This window comes from Rhyacophila brunnea, unplaced genomic scaffold (genome assembly GCF_057557595.1).
Source record: "Rhyacophila brunnea isolate RB1 unplaced genomic scaffold, BYU_Rbru_1.0 scaffold_16, whole genome shotgun sequence".
Lineage (NCBI taxonomy): Eukaryota > Metazoa > Arthropoda > Insecta > Trichoptera > Rhyacophilidae > Rhyacophila > Rhyacophila brunnea.
Window position 1 is genome coordinate 406,564 of NW_028232816.1, and position 27,394 is coordinate 433,957.

Consider the following 27,394-nt stretch of genomic DNA (forward strand, 5'->3'; position numbering starts at 1 on the left):
CGTTTTGCAATTTTCCACTTTTAAACATAGATCGCACATTCCAGGTCGCAATCTTCATAGCTGGCCCGGGGATTCTTAGCATCCTCTGACCATTTAAGGCCTGCCGTAGACTGAGGGCCATGCAATTTGATTTTCCAGCCATGATAATTACTAGGGATATAGTTAATGTGGTAGTTTCCCGTTGCTTTCCACATCGCAGTGTCAAAACCATTAAAGCCGTTGCGACCATGCCTTCAGTTATCTAAATGTAAGCTGTACCGAACTCCATCCTCTCCACCTTACATCAGTACTGGTAATTGCTGCTGCCCAATACCAGGGATATTTATTGACTTCCCAGTCTAGATCCGCTGTATTCTGCGATACCAGGGTCACCTCTAGGATGATGTGGTGCTGGCACCACGCATAGACGGTCTCGGTAAGGGAGAGGCTAATGATCCGTATACATCTATATTATCTATATTACGCATCCACTTGCCTTGTAGGACAGCGAGAACCAGTGTCTGGTTTACTCAGAACAAAGGTACTAGGTACCTACCTCTGCAGTCCAACTTAACCCCATCTTTCAAAGATAATACAATATTATAACTATTTCGACGCTTGCATTCTGACGGTGCTGCTTTACGGTAGCGAATCATGGCACGTCCTTACGAAGGTTCAGAGCAACCGTATACTGAGCTTCGAAAACAGATGCTTGCGATGGATACTAAGTGTGCGATGGTATGACTTTAGGAGCAACGAGGAGATAAGAGAACTCACTATGCAGCCTCTCATTACACTGAGTTTGCGATACGACGTTTACATAAAATGCAAATTAATAATTAATTATAAACAGACTATTGAAAGTTAGTTAATAATCGTTGGAACGCACATATTTGGCATTATACATACTAAAATAGGTATTCTCATCTAAATATAATATATCAATCACAAAGACTAAAATTACATCGGTATCCATGAATTTTGTGTTTGAAAATATGACATAACTTTAAAACCATAAATGCATTAACCATTTACACTCCGTAAGTTCATCATATGAACACCACACGGCACCTCCTCCCATAGTTTGCCAATCTTCTTGCGGAATCACGTGGGTTATGTACGCTTTGGGACGTCAGCGAGCTCTGTAAACTGTAAGTTTTATATATATGATTTACTGATGCCAATAGGTATACTTCTGAAAAATGTTGAGACGCCAATGTCCAAGAAAGTCAGCAAATCCTATCTCTAGCCTCCGCGCGGCGTCCCCAGGGCAATGCAGATAATGTACTGTATAACGCAGCATATCTGTAGCTAATAGAGAAGGGTGCAAGGCGAAACTCTAGTGCCTTAAAACAAGAGACCTTTGGCTACGGGAAGGATCACCCAGACAGAAAAACCACACACCAACCGGTCTGGACAGCGTGGTGTGTTAACCAAAACCTTCAAAATCAAAACGCAAACTTCTAAAACCCGGCCCTCATTCTCCGGAGGCCAACCTGATACTGATCACGGCAGCGATCAGCGAAGGAAGGCAGAGGGTGCTAACAATCTCCGGAGACCCGGGAAAGGCTGTCAACAGATGACCATTGCTACGTATAACGCGAGAACATTGTCCAGCGATGCCAAACATGTAGAGTTACAAGAAGGGCTCACGAATATCCACTGGGATGTTGTTGGACTCAGCTAAGTAGGACGTAAAGGTGAGGGTATTATCACTAATAATTAATCACAATTAATGGTAGGTGTGTTCATGAAAATTTTAAAAACAGTTTGTCGGATATTTCAACAATTGAAATGAAAAAATTGGAAAAAGATGTTTGTATTTTGGATAAAACCATTTATCAAAAAATTATTTATGAAAAGCAAAATAGGTACATAAATGGTTAACTATAACAATTATGGTCAGGAATGTTCACATTATTTAAATCATGGTGATTTAATATCAGCATGATACTCACAGAAAAGCACCGTATTCTTGCCCGGTGGTTGGGTTTCTTTGATCAACATTTAAATACCCCCCATAATGATGAACCACCGACATTAAATGAGGTAAAAGGTGCCATGTCAAGGTTAAAAACAAACAAATCGCCTGGAATAGATAACCTCCAGAGTGAATTAATAAAATGTGGGGGAGAAAGCCTGCTCAAACATTTACATAGCCTAATCCACCAAGTATGGACTTCAGAAAAGATGCCAGAGGCGTGGAAGGATAGGCTGATTTGTCCCCTGCACAAGAAAGGAGACCAACTAGAATGTAGTAACTACAGAGGGGTGACACTCCTTAACTCTGCATATAAACTGTTGTCGATTCTGATATTCCAGCGGCTGGAACCCATTGTAGAAAGAATACTCGGGCACTACCAAGGAGGCTTTCGACGAGGGAGATCATGTGTTACTCAAATATTCACTCTAAGGCAGATTCTAGAAAAGACCACTGAATTCAATATTAACACGTATCACCTGTTCATCGATTTTAAGGCAGCTTATGATAGCATTAATCGATACCGGCTATACGAAGCAATGCGAGAATTTGAAATTCCGACGAAAATAATTAAACTTGAAGAGATGACAATGACACCAGTACAATGCCGGGTAAAGCTTCAAGCGGAAATATCCGAGCCATTTGTATCACTGAATGGCCTAAGGCAAGGTGACGCTCTGGCATGCCTTCTTTTTAATATTGCGCTAGAAAAGGCGATACGGGATGCAAAGATTGATGCCCGTGGCAGTGGCACGATATTTACTAAGCCTGTGCAGCTGCTGGCGTATGCCGATGATATCGACATCATTGCCATATCAGAATTGGCGCTGAAAAAGGCATTCACAGCACTAGAAGCCTCTGCCAAAAGAATGGGTTTACAAATAAACGAGGCAAAAACTAAATACATGCCTGTCTATGTCACACCACGAGAAGTCGCACCAAAGTTAGATATTGGTGCATACAAGTTTGATACGGTCGACAGTTTCATATACCTTGGATCTCTTGTAACTCGACATAATGATATTACAGAAGAAATTAACAAGAGAATCATGTCTGCGAATAAATGCTACTTTGGTATGTTAAGACATTTTAAGTCCCGCTTACTATCTCGTCGAACTAAAAGCACTCTTTACAAGACACTTGTAAAGCCAGTGCTCACCTACGCATCGGAAACCTGGACATTAACTCTGCGAAATGAACGAGCCCTGAACATCTTTGAAAGAGAAAATTCTCCGCCGTATATATGGACCGATCAGGGATGGCACCAATTGGAGGAGAAGATATAATGCTGAGCTCTACGGACTGTACGAAGATTGCAGCGCAGTTCAATCAATTAAGATTGGGAGACTGCGATGGCTAGGTCATGTGCACCGTATGAATGACAATGAACCGGCAAAGAGAGTGATGTCCAGCAATCCAATAGGACGTAGAAGAAGAGGGAGGCCAAAGATTCGCTGATTAGATGGAGCTGCCAGTGACTGCCGTATTCTGGGGGTACCAAATTGGAAAGCGGCCACACTGGATAGGGACAGGTGGAGGGAGCTGTTGGAGGAGGCCAGGACCCACACCGGGTTGTCGCGCTCCTGATGATGATGATGATTTAATATCAGTGTACTTTATTAATACAAATAAAACACAATGTTTTAGTACTTGTTCCATGACGTACAAAAGCTAAACTGATACTGATAATACATTTAAAGCCGCGTTGACACGGTCCAAGTACGATCCTAGTACACTAGAACCGAGTGCCACCCAAGCGCACTCGTATGAGACAGCTTCATACTAATTATTCCTATCCAAGCTACTCGGACCGCGTCCTTCTCATCCAAGTTAGCTTGTTAGGAGTAATTATTTGTATGAAGCTGTCTCATACGACTGCGCTTGGATGGCACTCGGTCCGAGTGTACTTGGACCGACGATATATTATATATATAATAATAATATAATTCCAGCATCCAAATTAAAGAGTATAATGATAAGTGGTGAACTTTGATTTAAAATAAAGAGATTTTTAAATATCTCAGTAACTAGAAATAAATACCACATATGAGTCTATAGCCTCATATGTGCCAATGTAACGCTAGACTGAAAGTCGGATATTATACTTACGCTGGTCTTATAACATTAATACTTTACTTGTCGACCATGCTCTCCGATCCACCCACCTTATTAGCATGAGATGATCTTTCTCAGGGGGGTGGATCCGGGCGCTGTTCAAAGCAGTGAAACCCATGCCGGGAAATGTCTTCCATGGCGTGGACTCCCAGACTCTAATGGAGTCTGGAATGAGTGTTGCATGCCTCACTCAACCTATAGGCGATCCCCATATTACCTTATGGGCGCCAGCAAGCTTTTCTTTTCAAGGGAAATAGCAGCAAAAGACCATGTATGTAAAAGGGACTTTAGGTGATTAATAAAAGATTGATTATAGTTTAGGTCGCTGCATGGCACAACATTTAATATACAAAAATACAGCGACAGATTGAATTTACCAGTACAGGGAAAGTGAAAGGAACGGAGATCGCCCTCTGCGCCTCTCCGTCGCCAACCATTACTCTAACTTATAAACTAAACATGAAATAAAAATAAAGACGACACATATTTACACATGCCCGCATGCTGATGCATACGGGCCCAACCAAGTCCTCCACGATGGATTCCAAATTACATCTTGAACACAGAAGTTTGCCTGTGCTACCAAACGTTTATTGAAAGCACTTTTACGTTTGCCTGTGCTACCAAACGTTTATTGAAAGCACTTTTACACTTCGGGGCTCGTGACGAGAGGCAGAACGCCTCTCGCCACGGTAGAGAAATCTACCCACACGTGTGTTTCGGCTCACGGTCACCGGAAGAAGAAGTATAGAGACGTAGCCTTAATAGCTCATCAAAATGGCTATAAAATAAGTAAAAAACTCAATAACGTAAAATTTTAAGTTACCAGGTTTTCAACGACGATATGCATCGGACACATACTTCAAAGTCAAAACTATGATTCTCATACTCATGTTAATATTAGAATATTTTTAAAATATTTGAATATTCTTGTGAAATATGAAACCAATAAAAAAATGATTGTTTCAATATACTTTGGAATTTTATTTCATCCTGCCTCTCAAAAAATGTTTTATATACGCCGATTATACACACAAAATCATTAAATTTAATATAGGTTTGCATAAGATTTGCACATTTTCATAACAAACTAGAGACACCATGGAAAAATTACAGATGCAGACACATAAATACTCATTAAACAATTCCATTTAAATAAAACATTGCATTGAAACAGAACTAAACAAATAATTATTGGTTTAAGCCGCGTTGACACGATCCAAGTTGACTTGGACCGAGCGCACTCGTACGAGACATCTTCATACTAATTACTCCTATCCGAGATAGCTCGGATGAGTAGGACGCGGTCCGAGTAGCTTGGATAGGAATAATTAGTATGAAGATGTCTCGTACGAGTGAGTTCGGATGGCGCTCAGTCCAAGTCAACTTGAATAGTGTCAACGCGGCTTTAAGGCATGCAAAAGTTATGAAAATGGAATTATTTCGAGTATTTAGGTACATGAAAAAACTGTTTTGGGACGAATATAAAATAATGTTTCACAGTTGATTATAAACAGGTATATTCATGCATGGTTTAAAATGTAACAAGTGGACAAGCATAATATCGCCATATACATAAAACATAAGTTCTGATAAAACATTGGATCACTTACATTGAGATACACTATGCTGCAACATCTTATTTTATATTCGGCTCAACACGGTAATAAATTATGATTCAGTGAAACCCCCGAAATAGCGACAACCACCCCAAAGAAGTGATTACGGTGCATTGCCCAGATTGTCTATTTTTGCACCGAGCATTAATATTAGTGCGTTCAACTCTGACTTGGTTGCAGCGTTGAGAGCCACCATGTCAGACCTGAGCGCAGCAACGTTGATGGCCAGCAACTCTAGGGTGGTATTCAATACGGGCACCGGACCCATTGTCTGCGTTCCCACAGAAGTTTGGGACAACGAGAGCCTGCGGGTTCTCACTGTTGCTGGGAAGACAGCGCTGCCTTCACGTGTAGCAGCATGGGCTCTCGTAAAGACAGCACTGTCTTCCTGTGCAACAGTTCCAGCCGTGACCCGCGGTGTCACAGAGATTGCACATTCAGGGGTTTCCATGTCTGCATCTGATGACTCGGAATATGTCACTCGACATGGTGACATATTCCGAGCCCCGAATCTCTGCATGGTGTTGCCGGAAACTTCTGTAGAAGGAGGAGTTGCAGGGTGCACGCTCCGCATACTGTTACCGGAGTTCTCCGTGGCACCAACTTCTGCAGGAGGAGTTGCAGCGGCACCAATACGCAACAGGACATCATGACGCATCTGTAAATTAAATGTAATCATCATAAGTAAACATGCGACGGATGAATCCTTTTATACTGTTAATCAATAAAGAATTTTATGAATGACCTACCCCAGAGAAGCTCCCCTGTCCAATGTGCTCACCAGTAACCGTTATTGGCTGTATGAGAACCGAAAGTCGGTTCTGGAGAGCAGACAGCTGGATTCTACAGGGCGGGCCGCCTCCCGTCTACCTCTGCGAAATAATGATTTTGGCCATTTTGGCCCACGTGTTGCGCTGCGTGTCTTGCCATATTACTACCTACCTAACAATCTAAAGTCTGTCTTCTATAAGCTGGCGTGCCGGTTTTCCCGCATCCATCTCGTTCCGTCCCATTGAAAGCTTGCAACCGTTCAACGCGATGGCACAATGCTTTCCGTGTGACGTGTACGCCAGTTTATAGAATACAGACTGTAGTACTATACACGGCAGTGACATTTGAGATACTTTCAAAAGACGTGGTTTAATTTACGAAAACAGCTGATAATCGAAGAATTAATTATTATTAAACATATTATATAGTAATAGTACATCACCTTTTTCCAATCTCGCCATGTTTTAGTGGCACCCCCACAAGCATTGAGTCGCACCGCAATCTCCCTCCACTGCCTCTTGATTTCAAAGCAGGTGAGGTCGTTGGATATCCTTCCTGCGACGAGTTCAGGATGCACTAAGGAAAATAGGGTAATTTTATAGTATTTCACATCGTCATTGCGGTTAAGGTAGTTTGAGTTACAGTAGCTGAAGGGTACAATAATAGCATAGAAAAATGGTGTGAAAATAATACATCTGCGTGGAGGTATTACTAAATGGTACAAACCAAATTTGTCAGACATATCAACCAAATAGCATCTCAGACTCTGTGATTTGGGTAAGTGTCTAACTAATATTACATTTATTCGCTTATTTATTTATTTATATCTAAATTTAATTTTGTATGTTTGTACTACCACATGTTGGCATTATTTTAGTAGGGTACATTTCTTACGAGTATACAAGATATGTTTACAATGAAATGAATAAAAATGTTGTGTAAGTACTTACATTCCATTAACTCTACTAGCATCTCCATCTGCACTCGATTTGCAATAGCCATTTTTCCTTTCTGTAAAGGAATAAATAAATACACTTTTAGTACGATTTCTACATACTATTCTATAAAAGAGACACAATACATCCGAAATAAATGTTCCGACACTTACCGACGTATTTGTTGATATAAAACTTCTCTGCGCGCCAAATTTTGCTGTCAGTGAGGGCATAGACAAAAATATAATGCAAACTCTCAGGCGATCAAAAATGTACACCCGATTTTTGGCAAATATTTGGTTGCATTATTGGACACAGGGCGAAGCGGTATACTTCCGCGGAAGCGTCGGAGAACACACTATCGCATTATGAAGCAGGCTGGAACTTGCTGGTGGCAGGTTTGATACTTATTTCGACCATACTTCGGTAGTGCTTCATTCGTGATTTGGTACCTATCCAGCAAGTGCTCGAGAAAGTGGTGTCCAGAATGCGCTTCGTCAAGAACAGCCGCGGTGGCCAAATGCCACAAATCATTTTCAAATGTTAGGCACTGTAGACTGTCTAAAAGAACACACTTAGTGCCTACCTAAGTACATTACATTAGTTTCAAAACTCAAATACACTAGTCATTACTACTTGCGAGGATGTTATACATAAATAAAATTTCAAGTAATTCAGGGTTATCTCTGATCAGTAATCACGTCCGTGCTAATCATGTTGTGACTTTAAAGTTTTCCGCATCCAAAACTGCCTTACAAATGCTGCAAATAAAATAATACGATAAATTTATTACCCTTGTCAGAATAAGTCGAAGTTCCTTCGGAGTTTATGATTTTAAGACTTCTTCTTTAATTTTTTGTTCGTCTATCGTCACTTCTGAATACTGCATCATTCCTTTTTGGATTCCATCAGGAGAGGATTGTTGACTTTTATCTGTATCGTGATGCCTTGTGAAAAATCCCTTGGGAGAAACCTAAAAAACAAAAATTATCGTCATTATAAATTTTTAATTGTTTTACACTAGATTTATTTTCCAACGTTTTTGCTTTTAAGCATCTTCAGACATTAAGCAATGAGTAAAAATGACGATATGAAATGGTAATAGTATGATACGACCCCACTGACGCTCACTATATAAAGCATTTGGCGACCTAACCATATACTCTGGTTACATAGTCAACTGGGACAACAACCGTATGCGCCGATCTCTTGACAGCTGAGATGAAAATTTCCAGGTGAAAGTTCCGCGGTTTACACTGGCGAATCAGGCAGGTAAACCGAGGAACAAATGAAAGTCGGCCATAAGGCCTATGAAAGGTAAATTATGTCTTAATAATTCGCCATACAATGTGGCATAATGAGTAAAACTGTAAAAACAATACCTTTTGTTAGAATGTAAGAAATTCCTGCATATAATTATATAATTTGATCCGTTAATTAACGGACACGAAAGTAAAGCGAGAGAAAAAATGACAATTATTGTATGAGAGAGAAAGAGACGAAGATCTTTTTTATAACATCGACGAGAAAAAAACCGTTCGATTTAAATTTCGAATTTGTGCAATAAATTATTTTATTTTTACAAAATATAATTATATTAGAAAGATTTTATTGTATTTAATTTAATTTTGTTCGTAAGGAAAGGAGTCGACGCGAAACGCTTTTTATTCTTAATTTCTATAGCTCGGTCCCCGAATGGATTTTTTAATCGGAATCTTCCCATGACTATCATATTCATAATAAGTTTATATATGCAACTTTTTCCGACATACATATAATATATATATGTACTTATATACTTATGTGAAGTTTTTTTTACTGTTTTATTTTTAGTTCTATAACTCAGTTCCTGGAAAGAAATTTTCAACTGGAAACTTAATGGAACTGTTACATTTTACGACGCGTATATATATACTTAATATATATATATATATTTATTTATGAAACTTTTCACTGGCACATATTATAAATGTAATTTTTCTTAAATAGTCCGATCACAGAAATATTTTGCAATAACTTCCTTCACCACGTTTCACGACCGTGATGGAGGACGATTTCTGCGTTGCAAATGCTGCAAATCAAATTACGTAAGAAATGTATTACTCTTGTCAGAATAAGTCGAAGTTCTTTCGGGGTATTTAGTTTTGAGATTTCTTCTTTGATATTTTGTTCATCTATCGTCACTTCCGAATACTGCATCAGTCGATCTTGGATTCCATCAGGCGACGATTGTTGACTCTTATATGTATCTTGATGACTTGTGAAAAATCCCTTGGTAGAAACCTAGAAAACCAAAATTATCGTTCTTATAAATTCTATATTATGTTTTATACTATTCCACGTAAGCTATTTTTTTCAATTTCAGACAATATGTACAATATTACAATATTAAGTAAAGAAGTGATAGTAAAAATGACGATAAGAAATGATAATATTAACTAGTACTTAGATCAGGGGGGGCAAACTGCGGCCCGCGGGCCTCATGTGGCCCGACGGGTATTTTTTTACGGCCCGCCATCGTTAATTGTACTTCTGATTACAAATAACTTTTTTATAATTCTTTAAAAAATATTGACAATAGATTAAAATTTGTTTAGCAACAGTACGCTATCCATTTTCAATAGATATTGATAGTGTACCGATAGAACTACAATTTGAGATTATTGATCTGCAGTGTGACACTGATTTAATTGAATTGCATCGTCGTGAAGAAATCTTCAAATTTTACAATGCCCTTAATTCAGACAAATTCGACCAACTTAAATATTATGCAAGAAAAATGTTCGTTATTTTTGGATCAACCTATATATGTGAACAAACATTTTCGATCATGAACCTCAATAAAAATTCTTTATGATCAAATATCTCCGATGCCCATTTACAAGCAGTTTTGAGAATATCAACCACAAAATTAACACCTAAATTTTAAAAAATGTACAACAGTTTATTCTTCTCATTAATTTTTTTGTAATGTATATTTTTCGTGATAATAAATATTGTATATCGAAAAATTGTATTTTACTTGCGGCCCGCCGCTCATTTTGAATTCTTGAATTTGGCCCTCCATCTAAAAAGTTTGCCCCCCTCTGACTTAGATGTTACATACACATCAAATAAAATATAATGTTACCGTATGATCTAGTAGGCAAAAAATATGCACTGATCGAATTATGGTACAATATTTAGTATCTTTCATTATTATTATCCTAAGAGATTTTGGAAAACGCACTAACGGCTCATTTAAGCGACATTTTATTGTTATTTTTACATCTTCACTTCGAAATGAGCGCTACCGATTCATCTACCGTTTGAATTGACCACATTTCACAAATTTTCAATGATTTTACAGGTACTTGACGTTTATATCCGATATTTTCTTACACACCGTATACGATCGCCATATTTACTGTCTACGCCTGTCAGAATGACGTCTTTGTCGCTTAAGACCTTCTAATCCTTTATTTGACAAACGAATTCGATTATTTTTATTCAAATATCGTAATGTAGGCATTGGCGCACTTTTTTCCGGTGAAAAAACCATAATTTTGGTACAATTTAATACGTATAATATCTTTTGACAGCGGGGTACGCCACCATAGACTAATATACTATATACTATAGATAGGCCACTTCAATGTGTAGAAGTGGTTCAAAATCATTCTATATATATCTCTCTCTAATTTGGACTGGAGGTCTTCGTTTTAAAAAATGGCTCGAATCTTAAAACTGGAGGTCTTCGTTTTAAAAAGTGGCTTGAATCTTGGACTGGGACTTAGGCGGGAATTAAAAACAAAAAAATATTATATGTTTGACATTTTATTTTTTGAAATACAGAACAGCATATAAAATAAAAATATAAATACATAATATTACAACAAAATATCATCAGATTATCGAAAACAGAATGTAATATGACAAATTCAATAAAATCTTAAATCAAAGTAAGGTTTAACATTTTTTAATTAACCACAAGAAATTTTACTGAAGGCTTATATAATTTATATTAAATGAGATAGCATTTAATTGGAAGAATTCCATTTGCAATGCAATTTTGAAACTATGTACACTGATAAATGAGCGGAGAAAATTGCAAAAATAAATAGGTACATTTTCATTATAGACGATTAACGCCATGTTAATTTAAATACTTACACAAATTAATTCATGTAGTTTTATTTTATAGATTCAAGGTTCAAAATGATAAAATGTCATTTACTCTTAAAGAGTAGCATATTATGATTCTCGCTAGAGAATCGATTTTTTGAGGAACATATTAGTTTATTTAAAGTACCCCTTAAAATATCAAATTTATCAAAAATCATGAGAATTTTTATCCTTATGTATAAGTAGGTAGGTACCTACATAATAATATATTCATTATCTTTAAGTTTGTAATAATACATTGAATTAACAGTGAAGCCATAGCTGTTTTAATATTATTAAGGTTGAGAAATTCAAATTAGTATTATTTATAATCAAGCTGCATTTGTGTGGTAACTTGCAAAGTGGATTTGATATTTTGATATGATTATTGATAACTTTAGAAATTAGTAAATAAATAATAATAAAAAATAGTAAAATTAATTATAAACTAAATAATACCATACAAATACAAATTATTTCCTATTTTTGTAATTATATTTAGTAAAGCGATCCCTGGCGGCAGACTTAACAGGATCATTGCCATTATACCTGCTATCTCTACCGCTCAGTATTCGGCACACATCCTTACACCACCAGTGTAAGAGAATCCTTATACTTAATGATGATATATAATTTATAAAGACATCCTTATGATTTTGACAATTAATAAAATCAAAATTGACATCACGCAGTATCTGAGAATGAATTTTCTTTTTCAAACCTAATGAGTGGCATTCATTTTTTAAAAAGTGATTAATAATTTGCTTCATATGGTTAAAGGTATTAATAATATCCGCAGATGGATATCGAAGCCAATGTTTATGGGAATATTCGCGAGCAGTAATGATGGCCATGCCTGACGCATTAGGGTCGCCAAAAGAAAAAGCATTGCACAGAGAACATTGTTTAAAAAATTTTTTTTGTATCTTTCTTATTATATAGCCAGCAACGTAAGTTGAGCTGCCGGCTTCCAAAGATGTCATACTCTCAGATATTATTGTAGATTCAGAAAATAAAATGTTGTTTTCTGAATTTGTACATGTATCTTTCGCAGGGGTAATGTCTTGTCGATCACTCAGAAGTGCTCTAAGTGGTCGTAGACATTTCCCTGCATTATCTTCCTCACAATTCGAACCTACTGAGTGAGACGATACCATGTTGTTCATGAGTAACGTCTTGTACGCGGCTTCAAATCCTGAGCAAGTCGGCATAATATTTCGCACCCCCTGACTTCGAATAGATCCGTAAAAGTTCTCCAGGGAGTCTTGGTTAAAATGCCGAAGAAGCAATGATTTGAAACCGCGACCGTTCAGTTCTCTCCATATGTCTCGTAAAGCCTTAATAGTAAAAATCCAATTCCCCAAGGAAGGTGGCTTACTACATTTACCATTGTCATCAACAAAATCCATAGAGCTGAGTATGGCGATAGCCTCTGACCAAAATTTCAAATGGTTTGACGTTTCAGTCAGGGCGGCTCGTAATTCTTTACCTTTGACGGCAATTGCGAAACTACTGTTGACAGAGTCAAAGAGTTTATCAAAGAAGAGTATAATTCGAGCTGTTTCGCGTGCTTCGCTCGGGATATAGTTGACATCTGAAAATAAATAAAGTCAATTAGACATAGGTACCTAATAATATTGTTATTAGGTATCTACTCGTTTCACTATACGAGTATGTCGTATTCGATTATATTGTTATAATGAATTATTAGTTATGAAAATATTTTAATTAGCTTAGTTATTTTAAATTTTCAGATGTGATGATTTCAGATGTTTACATTTATACTATGAGTAATTATTTATCAACTGAAATGGCATAGGAATGCGAAAATCTTCTACATGTAGGTAATCAAACAAAGCTAATCTGGGAAATCTGAAAGCACTATTAAATTTAAAACATCATTCAGTAATAGGCAAATAGGTACATACTGGCAAAATGTAGCATTATCGCACCCACCGTGTGACTAAAAATCTCACTGGCATATTTGACTTTCATTTTGGGAATCTTATCAGGCTCTACATGATAATCTGTCAATTTTGGTAACACCCTCATATCGTTTTTTGTAACATCACAATGATATACTTGCTGTAGGTGTTCCCATTTTCCAACTAAAATTTTCCCCTCAATTTTGCACCTTATAGATTTACCGATCGAATTATTTCTCATTCCTTTAAGTAAATGAGGAGGATCAAATAATGGTATTACTTTTTTCCCCTCAACCTCAAAGAAACTATCCTCATCCTTCCATAGCGATTTACGGTTTTCGTCGCTTAAATACGATCTTTTTGTCTGCTGGATGAGTTGCTTAATGGCAGACTCATTACTCTTGCCTTGATCGCAAACTGTTGCAATAACTCTTAGTCCAGTTGAGTTGACAGCTTTAATAACGGCTCTCAACTGAAACATGAGTTCAGGTGTTTTCGTTGACCCTGTACAAAATGTGTAGGCAACAGGTTGTTTAAATTTACGGCGTATGCCCCTTATCATGAAAACAAGAACATGATCAGCAATTTGATTGCTCCTTCGATTATTGCCAAAGTCTTCGAAGCCTTCGATTCTGTCCTTCCTTTCATCATATAGTAAACGGGGACTCAGACTCATTTCATCAAAGAGCAATGTGCAATATCGATGGTGCGGTGGTATTCTACGCACCATCTGTTTGAGGTGGGAAAATAATTGATCATTTATGCCAGTGGAGATTGGTACTCTGTTAAGAACCTTCAGCAATGTTCGTGGGGCAGGCAACACAAATATCTTGTATAAAAATCTGTATGCTTTTGGGCTTTGCTTATATATTGACAGCGAAAGTATTTTTTCGTCTTCCGTAAACCGTCTTCCTCTGGCCTTCTTACCAGACTGGAGCATTTGAAGACCAGTAAAGATCTTTGCAGAAGCTGTCATGTTCTCCGTAACCTGCATAAATGCTGTGTTTTTCCCCAATACTTTCGCTGCATGGAGTCTACTTCTAAAACTCTTATTTTTTTTTAATGCCCTTAACATCTGCCTTCGAAAATCTGTTGCTGTTTTATGGAGTACTCTTTCCTTGGGGGTGAGTTGATTAGTGCGAGACACTCCGACACGTGCCAAGAGACTATCATATGTTTTACCTGGAATATTAAAAATAAAAAAATATTTATTTACTTATATAATGAGAAGTCTGTAAGTTTTAAATTTTATAGAATGAGCCTTTAACCATTGACAAAAAAACTAGAGATATCAGTTAGTAGGTAGGCACCTTTACCTAGAATGTTTTCCAGAATTTCTTATAGGTACCTAATCCTTCTCACACAATGTCTCTAACATATTTTTGAATCTAATGAATATAGAAAATTGTATCATCTTCACTTGGGGATAAATATTACAGCATCCTGGCACCCAGAATGCAACATTGGCATTCATGATAATCTGGTTCCATTATTTTAAATTTTGTTAACTATCTACCTACCTATATAATAAGCGTTTTTTCAGTGGGCCTTTTATCTGATGTGAATGTATGTCGCATCTTTCTTTTTAGGAGATATGGATTTCAATCACTTGCTGAACCAATTAGGTTCATACATAGGTAGGTACTTACATTGAATAATAAAATGTGAATTTTCCAAACTTGGGGTTCAAATCAAAGATTTTATGCTTACAAATAGGTACATGTTAGTATTTATTTAGCGCTGAAAATGTTAGGGTTAGAATCATAAAATCTTACTTACGTTTCTTGTCCAAGTTATTCGAAGTGATAGACCTCTTCACTAGCGGTACCGGTTGTTGATGGGCCAAAAACAATGGTGTGGATTCCAGACGTTCAACTGAAATCATAACATAATTACTATTATTAGTAGGAAAAATAGGAATTATTGCAATTCGATTACGACTCTGGGGAACGACTCAAAATTGAGTTTTCAACAAAGGGTTGGAGTGAAGCTCGGAGCTGGAGCACGGAGCAGTGGAGCAAGGGGGTTTTAACCGGATCACCGAAAATTTGTACTGCCCACTGCTCCGGAAGCTTTTTTTATTATTAGCTAAATGGGGTATAGGTGTATATTTGCATAATTAAATATACAGTTTTCAAAACTTTTAAAACTAATATTGTTTTCTAACATTTGTATACGTATAATACCTATTAAAAGTTGATAGAACTAGCGCAAGTAATAGGGAGCAGTCCGCTCCAACGGTTTTCACGATCAGGGCTACCGTGGCAGACGGTTTCCTTGAGAATTTGCCAATGTAATATGCGCTTAAGTCAATGCCAAACATGTTTTCGACATATGAGAGTAATATAGACAGATTAATAATTGTAACATGGTCTGTCGGGTGAGAAAAAAATATGACTTACAATGGTTCTGCTCATTAGAGATGTAAGACAGTAAGCTCGACTGTGGCAGAAGTGCTTCTGCTGACTCCCTGGACCGAATAAAACAATCCTCAGATTTCCGGTTCAATGGATCATCATAATGTGAAACTGAAATTGTGCAAAAAAATAGGTGGATCTAAATTGTATTTGTCTTTTATTCTACAATTTGTTTAATTTTATTTAACTTCTATTTAGTTTTAGAACCTAAAGTCAATTAAAGTCTAGCCGTATTGTTTCTTATGCTCAGTGTATATTATCCCGCTCTCTTATATACTCATAATCATTATACTTAATACTACCCCGTTTGGAAAATTTGTAAAACCAAGACTGTGTTTATAATATTATGGTGTATGTTTTAGTTTTAGATTAATAGCAATTGCGACCTAGTAATATAAATTACTTTGTTTCTTGTTCTTGTTTTCTATTCTTGTTGGTGTCTCTTGTTGCCTAACCCTAAGAGGACATACACCCTCTGTAAAGATTCCATAAGACCATTATAATTCTGTGTCATTATTATAACCAAGTGTCAGTTATTGTTAATATTGATTGTTTAGTATTTTTGTAAATCACGGCTTCGATCTGCCAACTAGCGACATCTGCACAAAGCAGACTGATTCTTTTTATAGAGGGGTTTAGCTCCAAGGTCAAAATTTATCTCTGATGCTGCTCAAATTCTCGATGACTTCATTTCTTACTTTTGCTTTTAATAATAACCCTAATTTAAATCCTTTAAAAATAAATTAGATTCACTACACAGTAGTGTTAAACCAATCGAAGGATTTGTTGACCTGTATTTCTTCATGTCAGGGGTCATTATCATACTATTAATGACTTGTTAATTTATAAGCTTGTATTTCTTTATAACTCGACTAAACATAGGGGCAGACAATATATCGTGGCTTGTCCCAGATCGGCATGAGTACCAATACTATTAATCTACACCGACACAGCCACTACGACTCCCCAATATTCACCTAGAAATAAATAAACTTCCAGAGGAAGAGGTTACCGCCATCTGTTGAGCGCTTCAGGAAGTAGACTTTCCAGTATAATTTCTATTAGAATTCGATAAGCTATTACATTGTCACTATTATATTATACCTTTCGACCATTAGATCCCCTGTGCCAATAAACGTTCTCAGTGGGCGAACGAACCCGGCGTTTAATTCATATTGATCTCAATATATATATAGATTAATTGTAACATGGTCTGTGACAGAAGAAAAATATGACTTACGATGGTTCTGCTTATCAAAAGTGTCAGACGGCAAACTCAAATGTGGTAGAGGTGATTCTGACTCCATGGGTTGATCTAAAAAGATAAAATTAATTGTATATGCTTTTAGAATCAGACACGGGAGACTCATTTCTATAAAATTTCAAAGATCAGAATTCAGAACAGATTTCGAAATGAAGTTGAAACATGGGTATTTGATTACCTATAATAAGATTAAATAATCATGGAATAATATAAAAATTCTTTAGATACCTATTACAATAAACGATAATAAACAATAAATTCAAAGCAGGTTTTTTATGTATGCTTATGAAAAATCTTTGTGGGCTTTCCAAGATCTACATCATATTATTGAGCTAAATAAAAAAAGAACACCTAAAGATACATTCTTAAAATAAGCATATGACCCCATGTCTTTTCAGTTGTAAAAAATAATATATTATTCTTTGCTGCTACTCTTAAAGCAAAATGATATGATAATAACACCTACCATTATCACAAAAAGCTAGTTATCTTATGAATATTACGATACAAAACTGAAATGTCATCTTACCCGGAAGAAGGAGTGATGGAATTGCTAACACACTCAACCTGTTATGTCTTAGACGGAATTTGCTGTTGAAATGACAGGTGCATATCCGACGATTATCATAAATAAATTTAGGGTCCAAATCCGACAAGTTGCCACCACTGGACTTTACCCACTCCAGAAACCTGTCTTTATGTTTTTCGGGTTGTGGGTACCGATGCAGCACCGCTTCAGCTGAAATTTATGAGTGCATGGTTTTTAATATGCATGGCTTATCGTGGTATAGTGTTGATTAAAAATGCATGAAGCGCTGATTATTTTTTTTATATTTTTAGAACAATCTTTAATCCATATTTTGCAAGTGAAGTAGGTACCTACTGAGAATTGATTAACAATTATGTATTATTATGTAGATGGAAGCTATATATTTATTTTCATATTTAAATTGAACAATGTTTGCATAAAGAAATGTTTTAATGTGTGAGGTAGGTATACATTTTGTACAATAATTGATATAATAAGCGAAATTTGTTATATATTATACATATTATCATTTTTATGTGAAAAAAAATTACTTACGTGCTAAACTATCACATCCTTTTACTGCACACCTATCCTTCGAAATTATTTAATAAATTTTATCTAATATTAATTATTACTAGTCAATTATTACGAAAAGTATTCAATTTCACACACGTTTTAGCAGATTTCGATGTGTTTTTCACCAATCCGATTGTGTTTTGTTTCTTATTCATTTGACATTTGAAAAATCCAGTAAACAAAATATAAATATTCAAAATAAGAACTCTCGACCTAATAAAATTATTTTCAAAGGATAAATGTTATGACGTATTATATTCACGATATGGTCATAGAGTAAATTGAATCGAGATTAAGGTACAAATTTACTGACGTATATTTATGTTTGGCCCATGATATAAACTTGTAATCTCTATCTGTCTATCCGTTTGTCTGATTTTAACGCAAAATCCACTCAACCGATATACCAATTATACAACCGAATATAGCAATTCAAATGACAGAAAGGAGTAGAATCAGGCTAGGGAGGAATCCAGCAGTGGATTGGTTCAGGTCGATGTTGATAAGGATGATAGAAATAGGTATACTATCACGAATTTGTTTAACCGCTAGTAGTAGATTCAGGTTGCGGAACCCTTCATCCAGCAGTGGATTGATCCTAGTTGATGATGATAACGATATGAATATGTATATAAATATAATATCACTTATAGTAGGTATGGTATAGTAGGTATGGTATAGGTAGGTATTTTTTTGCAACTATACTAACATCCATATATCACAAATTAAATAATATGTTACAATTTATTATAAATTATAACAATATACCTAATAAACATGCTGCACAATAAAAACTCTCTAATATGAAATATTATTAATAAATTATCTAGAGGATAATTAAATAACTGGAAATAATTGAAATAAGATTTCTCCACTTGATAAACACAAGGTTCAAAGAATATATTTATTTTATAAAGAAACATTAATAAATAATGAAGAGATAATAAACATACATTATAATTATTTAATCCTTCACGATCCTGCTGGGTGTCGTATTTGTTTCAAAAAGATTTTTTCTAGTAGTTATATATTTTTCAGAAGTGTTTTAAAATAATGTAAGTATGACATTTCTAAATCTTGTAATTATTCGTTGAATAAAAAAAATATTTATTACACATGGCAAATATAAATGTACAATATAGCTGGATAACATCTATGATAGCTGGTCACATTTTTCATCGCCATTTTGTAACAGTAGTTCTAGTAGATATCTACAATATCCTGTCACATGACATACCGCCATTTTGTTAAGCAGTCGATCCAACAGATCTCTACAGTCTGGACTGCATACAAATCATTTAATACCTCTTAGGTGTATGCCTGATACACCCCCCTGTACGCCACTGACGGCCATTTCATAGATAATGTGATATTCCAAATTTGATTTTTTTAAAATACTTTGTGGCTGTTCACCCACTATTTTTGTTATTGAATAATTACCTAGGCTACTAATTTCCATACTAAAAAAGTTGCCATTGCAAACAATGAAAGAAATTAATACGAATTGTTATAGTTATCAAAATGTGTGATATTGTATAATATCTACCTATTTGTTTCGTCCCTATCATCATCAATCTTGACCTATACACTGCTGGATGAAGGCCTCCTCAGCCTTATTCTACTCCTTACTTACACATGAATTGTTATATTTATCAAAATCAGTGATATAATATTATTATCTACCTATCTATATATAATGCCATTATTATCACGAGCCTCAATAAATCCACTGCTGGATGAAGGCCTCTCTACGTTGATTGTATTCTTGACAGTATTGAATTTCTAATGTTATTTATCTACATATTCATATCGTCATCATCATCATCAACCAGGATCCATCCACTGCTTAATAAAGACCTCCCTAGCCTGATTCTACTCCTTTTGTCATATGAATGTATGTATTTATCAAAATCTGTGATATTATATGTATCTACACATTCATATCGTCATCATCATCATTATCATATACCTGAACCAATCCACTGCTTAATAAAGACCCCCTTAGCCTAATTCTCCTCCTTTCTGTCATATGAATTTCTGTATTTATCAAAATCGGTGATATTATATTTATCTACATATTCATATCGTCATCATCATCATCATCGTCGACCTGAACCAATCCACTGCTTAATAGGGAGATTCTACTCCTTTCTGTCATATGAATTTCTGTATTTATCAAAATCGGTGATATTATATTTATTTACAATTCATATCGTCATCATCATCATCATTGACCTGAACCAATCCACTACTTAAAGACCTCCTTAGCCTGATTCTACTCCTTTCTGTCATATGCATTGCTGTATTTATCAAAATCGGTAATATTATATTTATCTACATATTCATATGGTCATTATCATTATCATCATCATTGACCTGAACCAATCTACTGCTTAATAAAGACCTCCCTAGCCAGATTCTACTCCTTTCTGTCATATGAATTGCTGTATTTATCAAAATCGGTGATATTATATTTATCTACATATTCATATCGTCATCATCATCGACCTAAACCAATCCACTGCTTAATAAAGACCTCCCTAGCTTTATTCTACTCCTTTCTGTCATATGAATTGCTGTATTTATCAAAATCGGTGATATTATATTTATCTACATATTCATATCGTCATCATCATCGACCTAAACCAATCCACTGCTTAATAAAGACCTCCCTAGCTTTATTCTACTCCTTTCTGTCATATGAATTGCTGTATTTATCAAAATCGGTGATATTATATTTATTTACATATTCATATCGTCATTATCATCATTATCATCATCATCATCATCGACCTGAAACAATCCACTGCTTAATAAAGACCTCGCTAGCCTGATTCTACTCTTTTCTGTCATATGAATTTCTGTATTTATCAAAATCGGTGATATTATATTTATTTACATATTCATATCGTCATCATCATCATCATCGACCTAAACCAATCCACTACTTAAAGACCTCCTTAGCCTGATTCTACTCCTTTCTGTGATATGAATTTCTGTATTTATCAAAATCGGTGATATTACATTTATCTACATATTCATATCGTCATCATCATCAACCAGGATCAATTCACTGCTGGATGAAGAGTTCCGCAACCTGATTCTACTACTATATTATACCTATTTCTATCGTCCTTATCATCATTGACCTGAACCCATCTATTGCTGGATAAAGGCCTCCCATGCCTGATTCTACTCCTTTCTGTCATTTGAATTGCTGTATTTATCAAAATCGGTGATAATATATTATATCTATTTATATTTCCATTATCATTATGAACCTGAATCAATCCACCGGTGGGTGAAGGCCTCTCTAAGTTGTTTGAATTTATGTCGGTCATATGAATTACTATATTTATCAAAATTGCTGATATTATATTTTCCCATTCATAATATCGTCATTATCATCTTCAACCAAGATTAATCGACTGCTGGATGAAGGTTATCCCAACCTAATTCTACTCTTCTTGGTCATATAAACTGCAATATTTTTTTAAATTTGTGATTCGTCATTATCGTCATCAACCTGTATCAATCCACTGCTGGATGAAGGCCTTTTTAAGCTGATTCCACATCTTTAGGTCTTATAAATTCCTATTCTTATCAGATATAATATGTATTACTTCATTATTTATCAACATTTGTCTCGATATGAATGTCCCGCACCGGGAAACTATATTGTTTAAGGTTAATTTTTAAAACAAAATATGATTTTTAAAATATTATTCTGTGGCTCCAAGCATTTATTTTTTATAGACAATGAAACAAAATAATGTTTAAATTTATTTTTTATGCTGCTAACCTTTTTCTATTATGTAAATGGGACCCGAAAGAGATTAATATTCGCGTTATATTGGATCGCTATTTATGATAATCACGATTGAGATGTATAACTATTTATCATATTTAAATGCACATACCTACACATATATTGTATTAAAATTAAAATGACAGTGGTAGCAATCGGCGATTGCTAGGCTTAGCAGCCTGAAATGGTGTCAGATGATATTGAGAAGGCCAGACTCCAGAATAGACTACGCACATGACTCCAAATTTGTATTTGCAGTGACGACATGCATATCGTAAAACTGACAAATCAGATAAATTTTCAATTGTCTGACGTGAATGAAAATCCATCCCGAAGGGAAAACTATGGCGCCGTCTATACACACTTTACAATTATTATATTAAAATCCAACACCAAGTCACTATGATGAAAAGCTGTCTGCAAGACCTAGCGAGACAGACTGGCGAGAGCCAGCTGGCTCAGCTAGTCTATATAATTATATCAAATTCCCCATTAACAAAGGTGTCCGGCAAGGTGATACCATTTCACCTTAACAATTCACCGCTACTCTTGAGGACTTATTTAGGAAACTTGATTGGGAGGAAAAAGGTGTTCCAATTAACGGAGGGCACCTCAGTCACCTGCGCTTTGAAGATGATATTGTTATACTCTCACAAGACCCGAAAGACCTCCAAGGTAGAATGCAAGAACTCGCGGATGTCAGTCAAACGGTCGGTCTAAAGATAAATGTCTCAAAAACAAAAGTGATGAGGAACTGTTTTTCGGATCCTGCGATTATCTGTATTTCTGGCACCCAACTCGAGCAAGTCAGCAGCTACATCTATCTCGGACACCAGGTGTCCATAGACGGAAGCATGCACGATGAAATTGCTCGAAGAACAAAGCTGGGATGGAGTGCTTTCGGACGTCTGAATAGTATCTTCAAGAGTGACCTATCATTATGTCTTAAGCGTAGAGGGTTCAACCAGTGTGTGCTACCCGTGCTCACGTATGGCTGCGAGACGTGGACCCTCAACACAAGAGATGTCCAAAAGCTAAGAGTCAAACAGCAAGGCATGGAGAGGTGCATGTTGGGCATCACGCGAAAGGACCGTAAGAGAAACGAATGGGTTAGGAAGCAGACAAGAGTACGCGATGTAATAGACGTTGCCAAACAGCTGAAATGGAGATGGGCGGGGCACATTGCTCGCCGAAAAGACGGCCGCTGGACAAATGCCATCATCCAATGTTACCCAAGGGGTACGAAACGGCCACAGGGTCGCCCTAAAAGCCGCTGGATTGACGAACTGGTAAAGTTCGGCGGAAATACGTGGCAGCAAACGACACAGGACCAAGAGAGTTGGAGAAAGCTTGGGGAGGCCTTCATCCAGCAGTGGATTGACTCCGGCTGATGATGATATAATTATATAAGTACAAAAGTTTTACAGTTTCGCAGGTAAAGCATCAGATTGCATAAAGTGCTCAACACGTGAATAGGGTAGGTTCACTCTGCGACCGTATTACCACAATAATGTAACGATGGCTGAGAGGCTTACGCATCGATCTATAATGTCTGATGTATGATCTATAATGTAACAAAAGCAAGTGGGGTCATCGGATCTTATTTCTTAAAATGAGACTGGGGCTAGCATCACGGTCAATGGAGATCGTTAGACACCGAATCATGACCAACAATTTTTTTGGTGTTGTAAATTTGGACGACATTGATCCGAACGAGATGTGGTTTTAACAGTATGGCACTACGCGCCGTACAATGACCGCAACCATCAACTTATTAAAATCTAAATTTGAGGAACGTTTTACAGGTGACTATTAGTTAATTTTAGCGTAATTATGTAAGGTACAGATGGCAAAGTACATTGGTCGGAATCCTATGGATTCGATTTTTTCCAAAGGAAGGGTATGTTTCTAGCGTGTTTCCAAATTAAAAGGTAACCTATATATAATTTACACAATTGAAATAAATAGTGACTTAATTTGACAAGGGATGTTGGTGTTACTTCAGTACGATATGGTTAAGGCTGTCATATATTATTATACAATATGTATTGTAATGTGAAATCAATATGTAAGCCAGCTATAAATACACACGTGAATGCTCATAGACAAATGGTACGGGGGGATCAATTGCAAAAAACACCCATAATAACTCATAAGCTATTGCTATTGTTCAATTGAAATTAACTCTCTTGTTGTTAGAATCTCTTATAAAAAATAGTATTTTGTCATCCCTAATAGATGTATACCCTGACTTCTCCGTGGGACATCATTGTCAATAACCTACCTCCACCCTTCGCAACTAATATATGATATAGTTTGTTTTGAAAAAAGGGTTTTAAATAGCAAAATATCACACTATTAGAGCGTTTTCAATGCAAATGCTTCTGTAATACCAATACCATACTTGTGTTATACCAATCGATTCTTTGCACGTACCCACTTAAATACTAAACATATTTTTGTACTTTTTTTTTAAATAGGTAGTTGGTTTTAGAAAAAAAAGCCCACAGCATAAAATTAAATGTTAAATAATTACAAGATAAAAAGAACTTTTTATATACTTGCAACATTTTTAAATTTTCTGTTGAATCATATAAACTTGACTTGACTAGCTTACGTTCAAAAAATTTGTACTTGATGGAAATACTGAATAATGAAATTTCATTTCATATTGATTTCCGTAGTAACGCATGTATATATTATTTAATAATTTAGTTGCTAGGACCTCCTAGGAAACAATAATGGTATCGAAATAACTTTTCATACAAAACAGAATAAACTGAAAATGAATTGAATTCTACTTAAAGATGGCTATAAGTGCATGCACACCGCTTGCGAAAAAAAATAAATGGGAACGAAATGAATAAGCTGAAAATTTGACAGCTGTAATTTTTTAAGAGAAATTTAATAATTAAAAGTAGTTTATATGTTTCCGACATATGAACTTTCGGAATATACCCGTATTCGGAATTACCCCAATGCACCTTACATCTTTATTTTACAAAAAAATATTTCAATTTAAATTTAAAAAATGAACATAAAGGTTGAAAAATGGGGGAAAATATCAGTTAACGTAATTTAGATGAATTTATGATCGCATATACTTTGGACATAACATTGTTTTTGAAAGAAGATCAAAATATGTAGGTACGGATATGCTGTAATCTATACTTAAATTTAATAATGTAACAATTGAAATTTAAAATGAACTTCAAGAAAAACACTAAATATCATGATAAACTAGGAAAATGCAAAATTTATAATAAACTTCTGGAACATAATTGTTTAATACTGGTGTCCCAGCAGCATTTATACAGCATATTTCCTTGAAAACAATTAATCAATTAGGTACGCACCTGTGAATCATCAGTAATCGTCGGCCCGGTCGAGCAAACACCGAATTCATCAAACGGATGACAGCTTTCATCTACTTCAGGTTTGATATCAACCTACAAACAAACCAAAAAGTAAGTATACAGTTTATTACGACATTTTGGAAAGAGACAATAAGTGTAAAAAAGCATTTTATAATGCAACATTAAGTATTAAGCATTATCAAAATAACCTGAATTGTGTTATCGTCAACAAGTTCTGGTGCTGATCGACCTTCCGGACTAAGCGAATGCATATTTGGTATAACATTATAATCAATAACACTTCGCAGTATTTCGCTATCTGCCTCAACGTCTAGCGGTTCACTTTTAATGTCCATTTTAATTAACAATAATACAACAGGAGCCACGTGTCACAATTCAGGTTATGAAAGACTGGCAATCATTCCTAAAATAGCAGTTTTTACATAACTAATCCATACAGCAAATAGCGATCACTACTAGGTATATTAAAATATAAAGATTAACACTCATTACTGTGTTTTAATAAGACTTTTATAGGACGAGAATACATAATTTGCAGCGCGAGTCTATCAAATGGTGGCATAAGAAACAAAATGGCGTCGATTCAGTTAGAACAGTGCTGCCATCACTTTAACCGTCATAGACAAGTTTTCAATTTTATATACTTACATCATAATAATTATTATTTGAACAAAATAAAAAACATTTTAAATATAATTGTATTTAATTGGGTCTCAGGCTTGTAGACCAGAATTTATTATGCATTGATCATTATTATTGATTGGTGCAGGGTGAATAAAGCACACAAATATATTCAGTAATGTACCGTATATTATCACTAATGAAAGGAGTTTTACCTACCAATAAAACTCTTATTATTCATGTTGACTTTGAAGTCCTTGAGATAGGGTTTGCTCTTTCTTCTTCGCGTGAGGTTATATTCTACTAATTTATTTTCCTTTTTCTTTTCGTTGGTCATTCTCCCCTTTTTATTTACTGGTCATACCCGCTCGCCTTTTTTATGTAGGGAGTTTGGCATTCCTTTGTTTTCATTATGATATGGCTCAAGGAACCAGGTAGAAGTTACCTGGACTTCAAAGTCAACATGAATAATAAGAGTTTTATTGGTAGGTAAAACTCCTTTCATTATTCGAATTTGACTTTGAAGTCCTTGAGATATCTGTTTGTTATCACCTGGTGTTGGGTATGCCAAATTCCTGTATGTGACAATGATTCATTGACGAGGTATAGACCATCGTGACTTTCATAGTTGAATAGAGAAGTTAATGGGTTCTTTTCCCCTTCTGATAGTGGTGTGTCCATCGTTCTCTGGTAGTTGTCGTGAAATGTCGACACTACGCCAGTTACCTCTCTTTAAGATATCATCTATTGGGTATATTTACTGTTTAAGGAAGCCACCACTGAGCGGACACTGCCTGGTGGTTCTTGTACACCTGCTTCCAACAGTACTGACCTTATCCAATTCCCTATAACTGTCCTGGTGGCTAGTTTTGGTGGTTCTCTTGAAGATATAAATAATTCCGAAATATCCTTCCTCTCTCCTTGGGTTTGACATGCAGACGAGTTTCCGTAACCAGAATACTGGGTCGATGTTTTGACACGTGGAAGCGCTTAGCTTCCATTCCGATTGACAATGCTTGGCGGTATCTGTCTTTGCGCAAAACATTGGCCATACAATTATGTGATCACCTTTATCCACTAATCCATTGTCTACTATTACTGAGTAGTGTGAGGTCATGAACCCTTCGTCCCGATGCGAGAAGCAGCCGAGTAGGTAGCTGTCCTACGAGACATTTCGAATAGGTTGTACTCCACCGGTGTTGTTTTCCTAAGATGATCTACCACTCGTCCTGGATCCCAAACCGGTGGTTTGACAGGTTTCGTTTTGTGTACCGAAATTGCTTGTAACATATTGTGTTGTACTAGGTACCACGTTGATGCTGATATCTACAATG

At 35.9% G+C, this 27,394-nt stretch overlaps 2 protein-coding genes across 3 annotated transcripts in view; both read right to left on the reverse strand.

Moving 5' to 3' along the window:
- The window catches only part of LOC147074097 (uncharacterized), a 29,480-nt gene extending 20,466 nt beyond the window's left edge, over positions 1-9,014 (reverse strand). The window contains exons 1-5 of one of the 2 annotated variants that reach the window (XM_085943718.1): positions 8,194-9,014; positions 7,416-7,476; positions 6,908-7,041; positions 4,691-6,352; positions 4,389-4,649 (exon numbers count right to left, since the gene is read on the reverse strand). In XM_085943718.1, coding sequence (XP_085799844.1) covers positions 5,798-6,352; positions 6,908-7,041; positions 7,416-7,467 — 741 coding nt within the window. In that variant the 5' untranslated portion in view covers positions 7,468-7,476; positions 8,194-9,014 and the 3' untranslated portion in view covers positions 4,389-4,649; positions 4,691-5,797. Of the gene's footprint in view, positions 1-4,388; positions 4,650-4,690; positions 6,353-6,907; positions 7,042-7,415; positions 7,477-8,193 lie in introns of those variants that run through there. The other variant, XM_085943719.1, reaches the window with a different exon arrangement.
- A 278-nt stretch (positions 9,015-9,292) lies between these two features.
- LOC147074099 (uncharacterized) lies at positions 9,293-26,024 on the reverse strand. The gene is made up of 3 exons (XM_085943722.1): positions 25,628-26,024; positions 25,419-25,511; positions 9,293-9,683 (listed from the first exon to the last, which is right to left on the reverse strand). Exons 1-3 carry the CDS (start codon positions 25,772-25,774, stop codon positions 9,423-9,425), a joined length of 501 nt encoding a protein of 166 aa, XP_085799848.1. The 5' UTR covers positions 25,775-26,024; the 3' UTR covers positions 9,293-9,422.
- Positions 26,025-27,394: the final 1,370 nt, after the last annotated feature.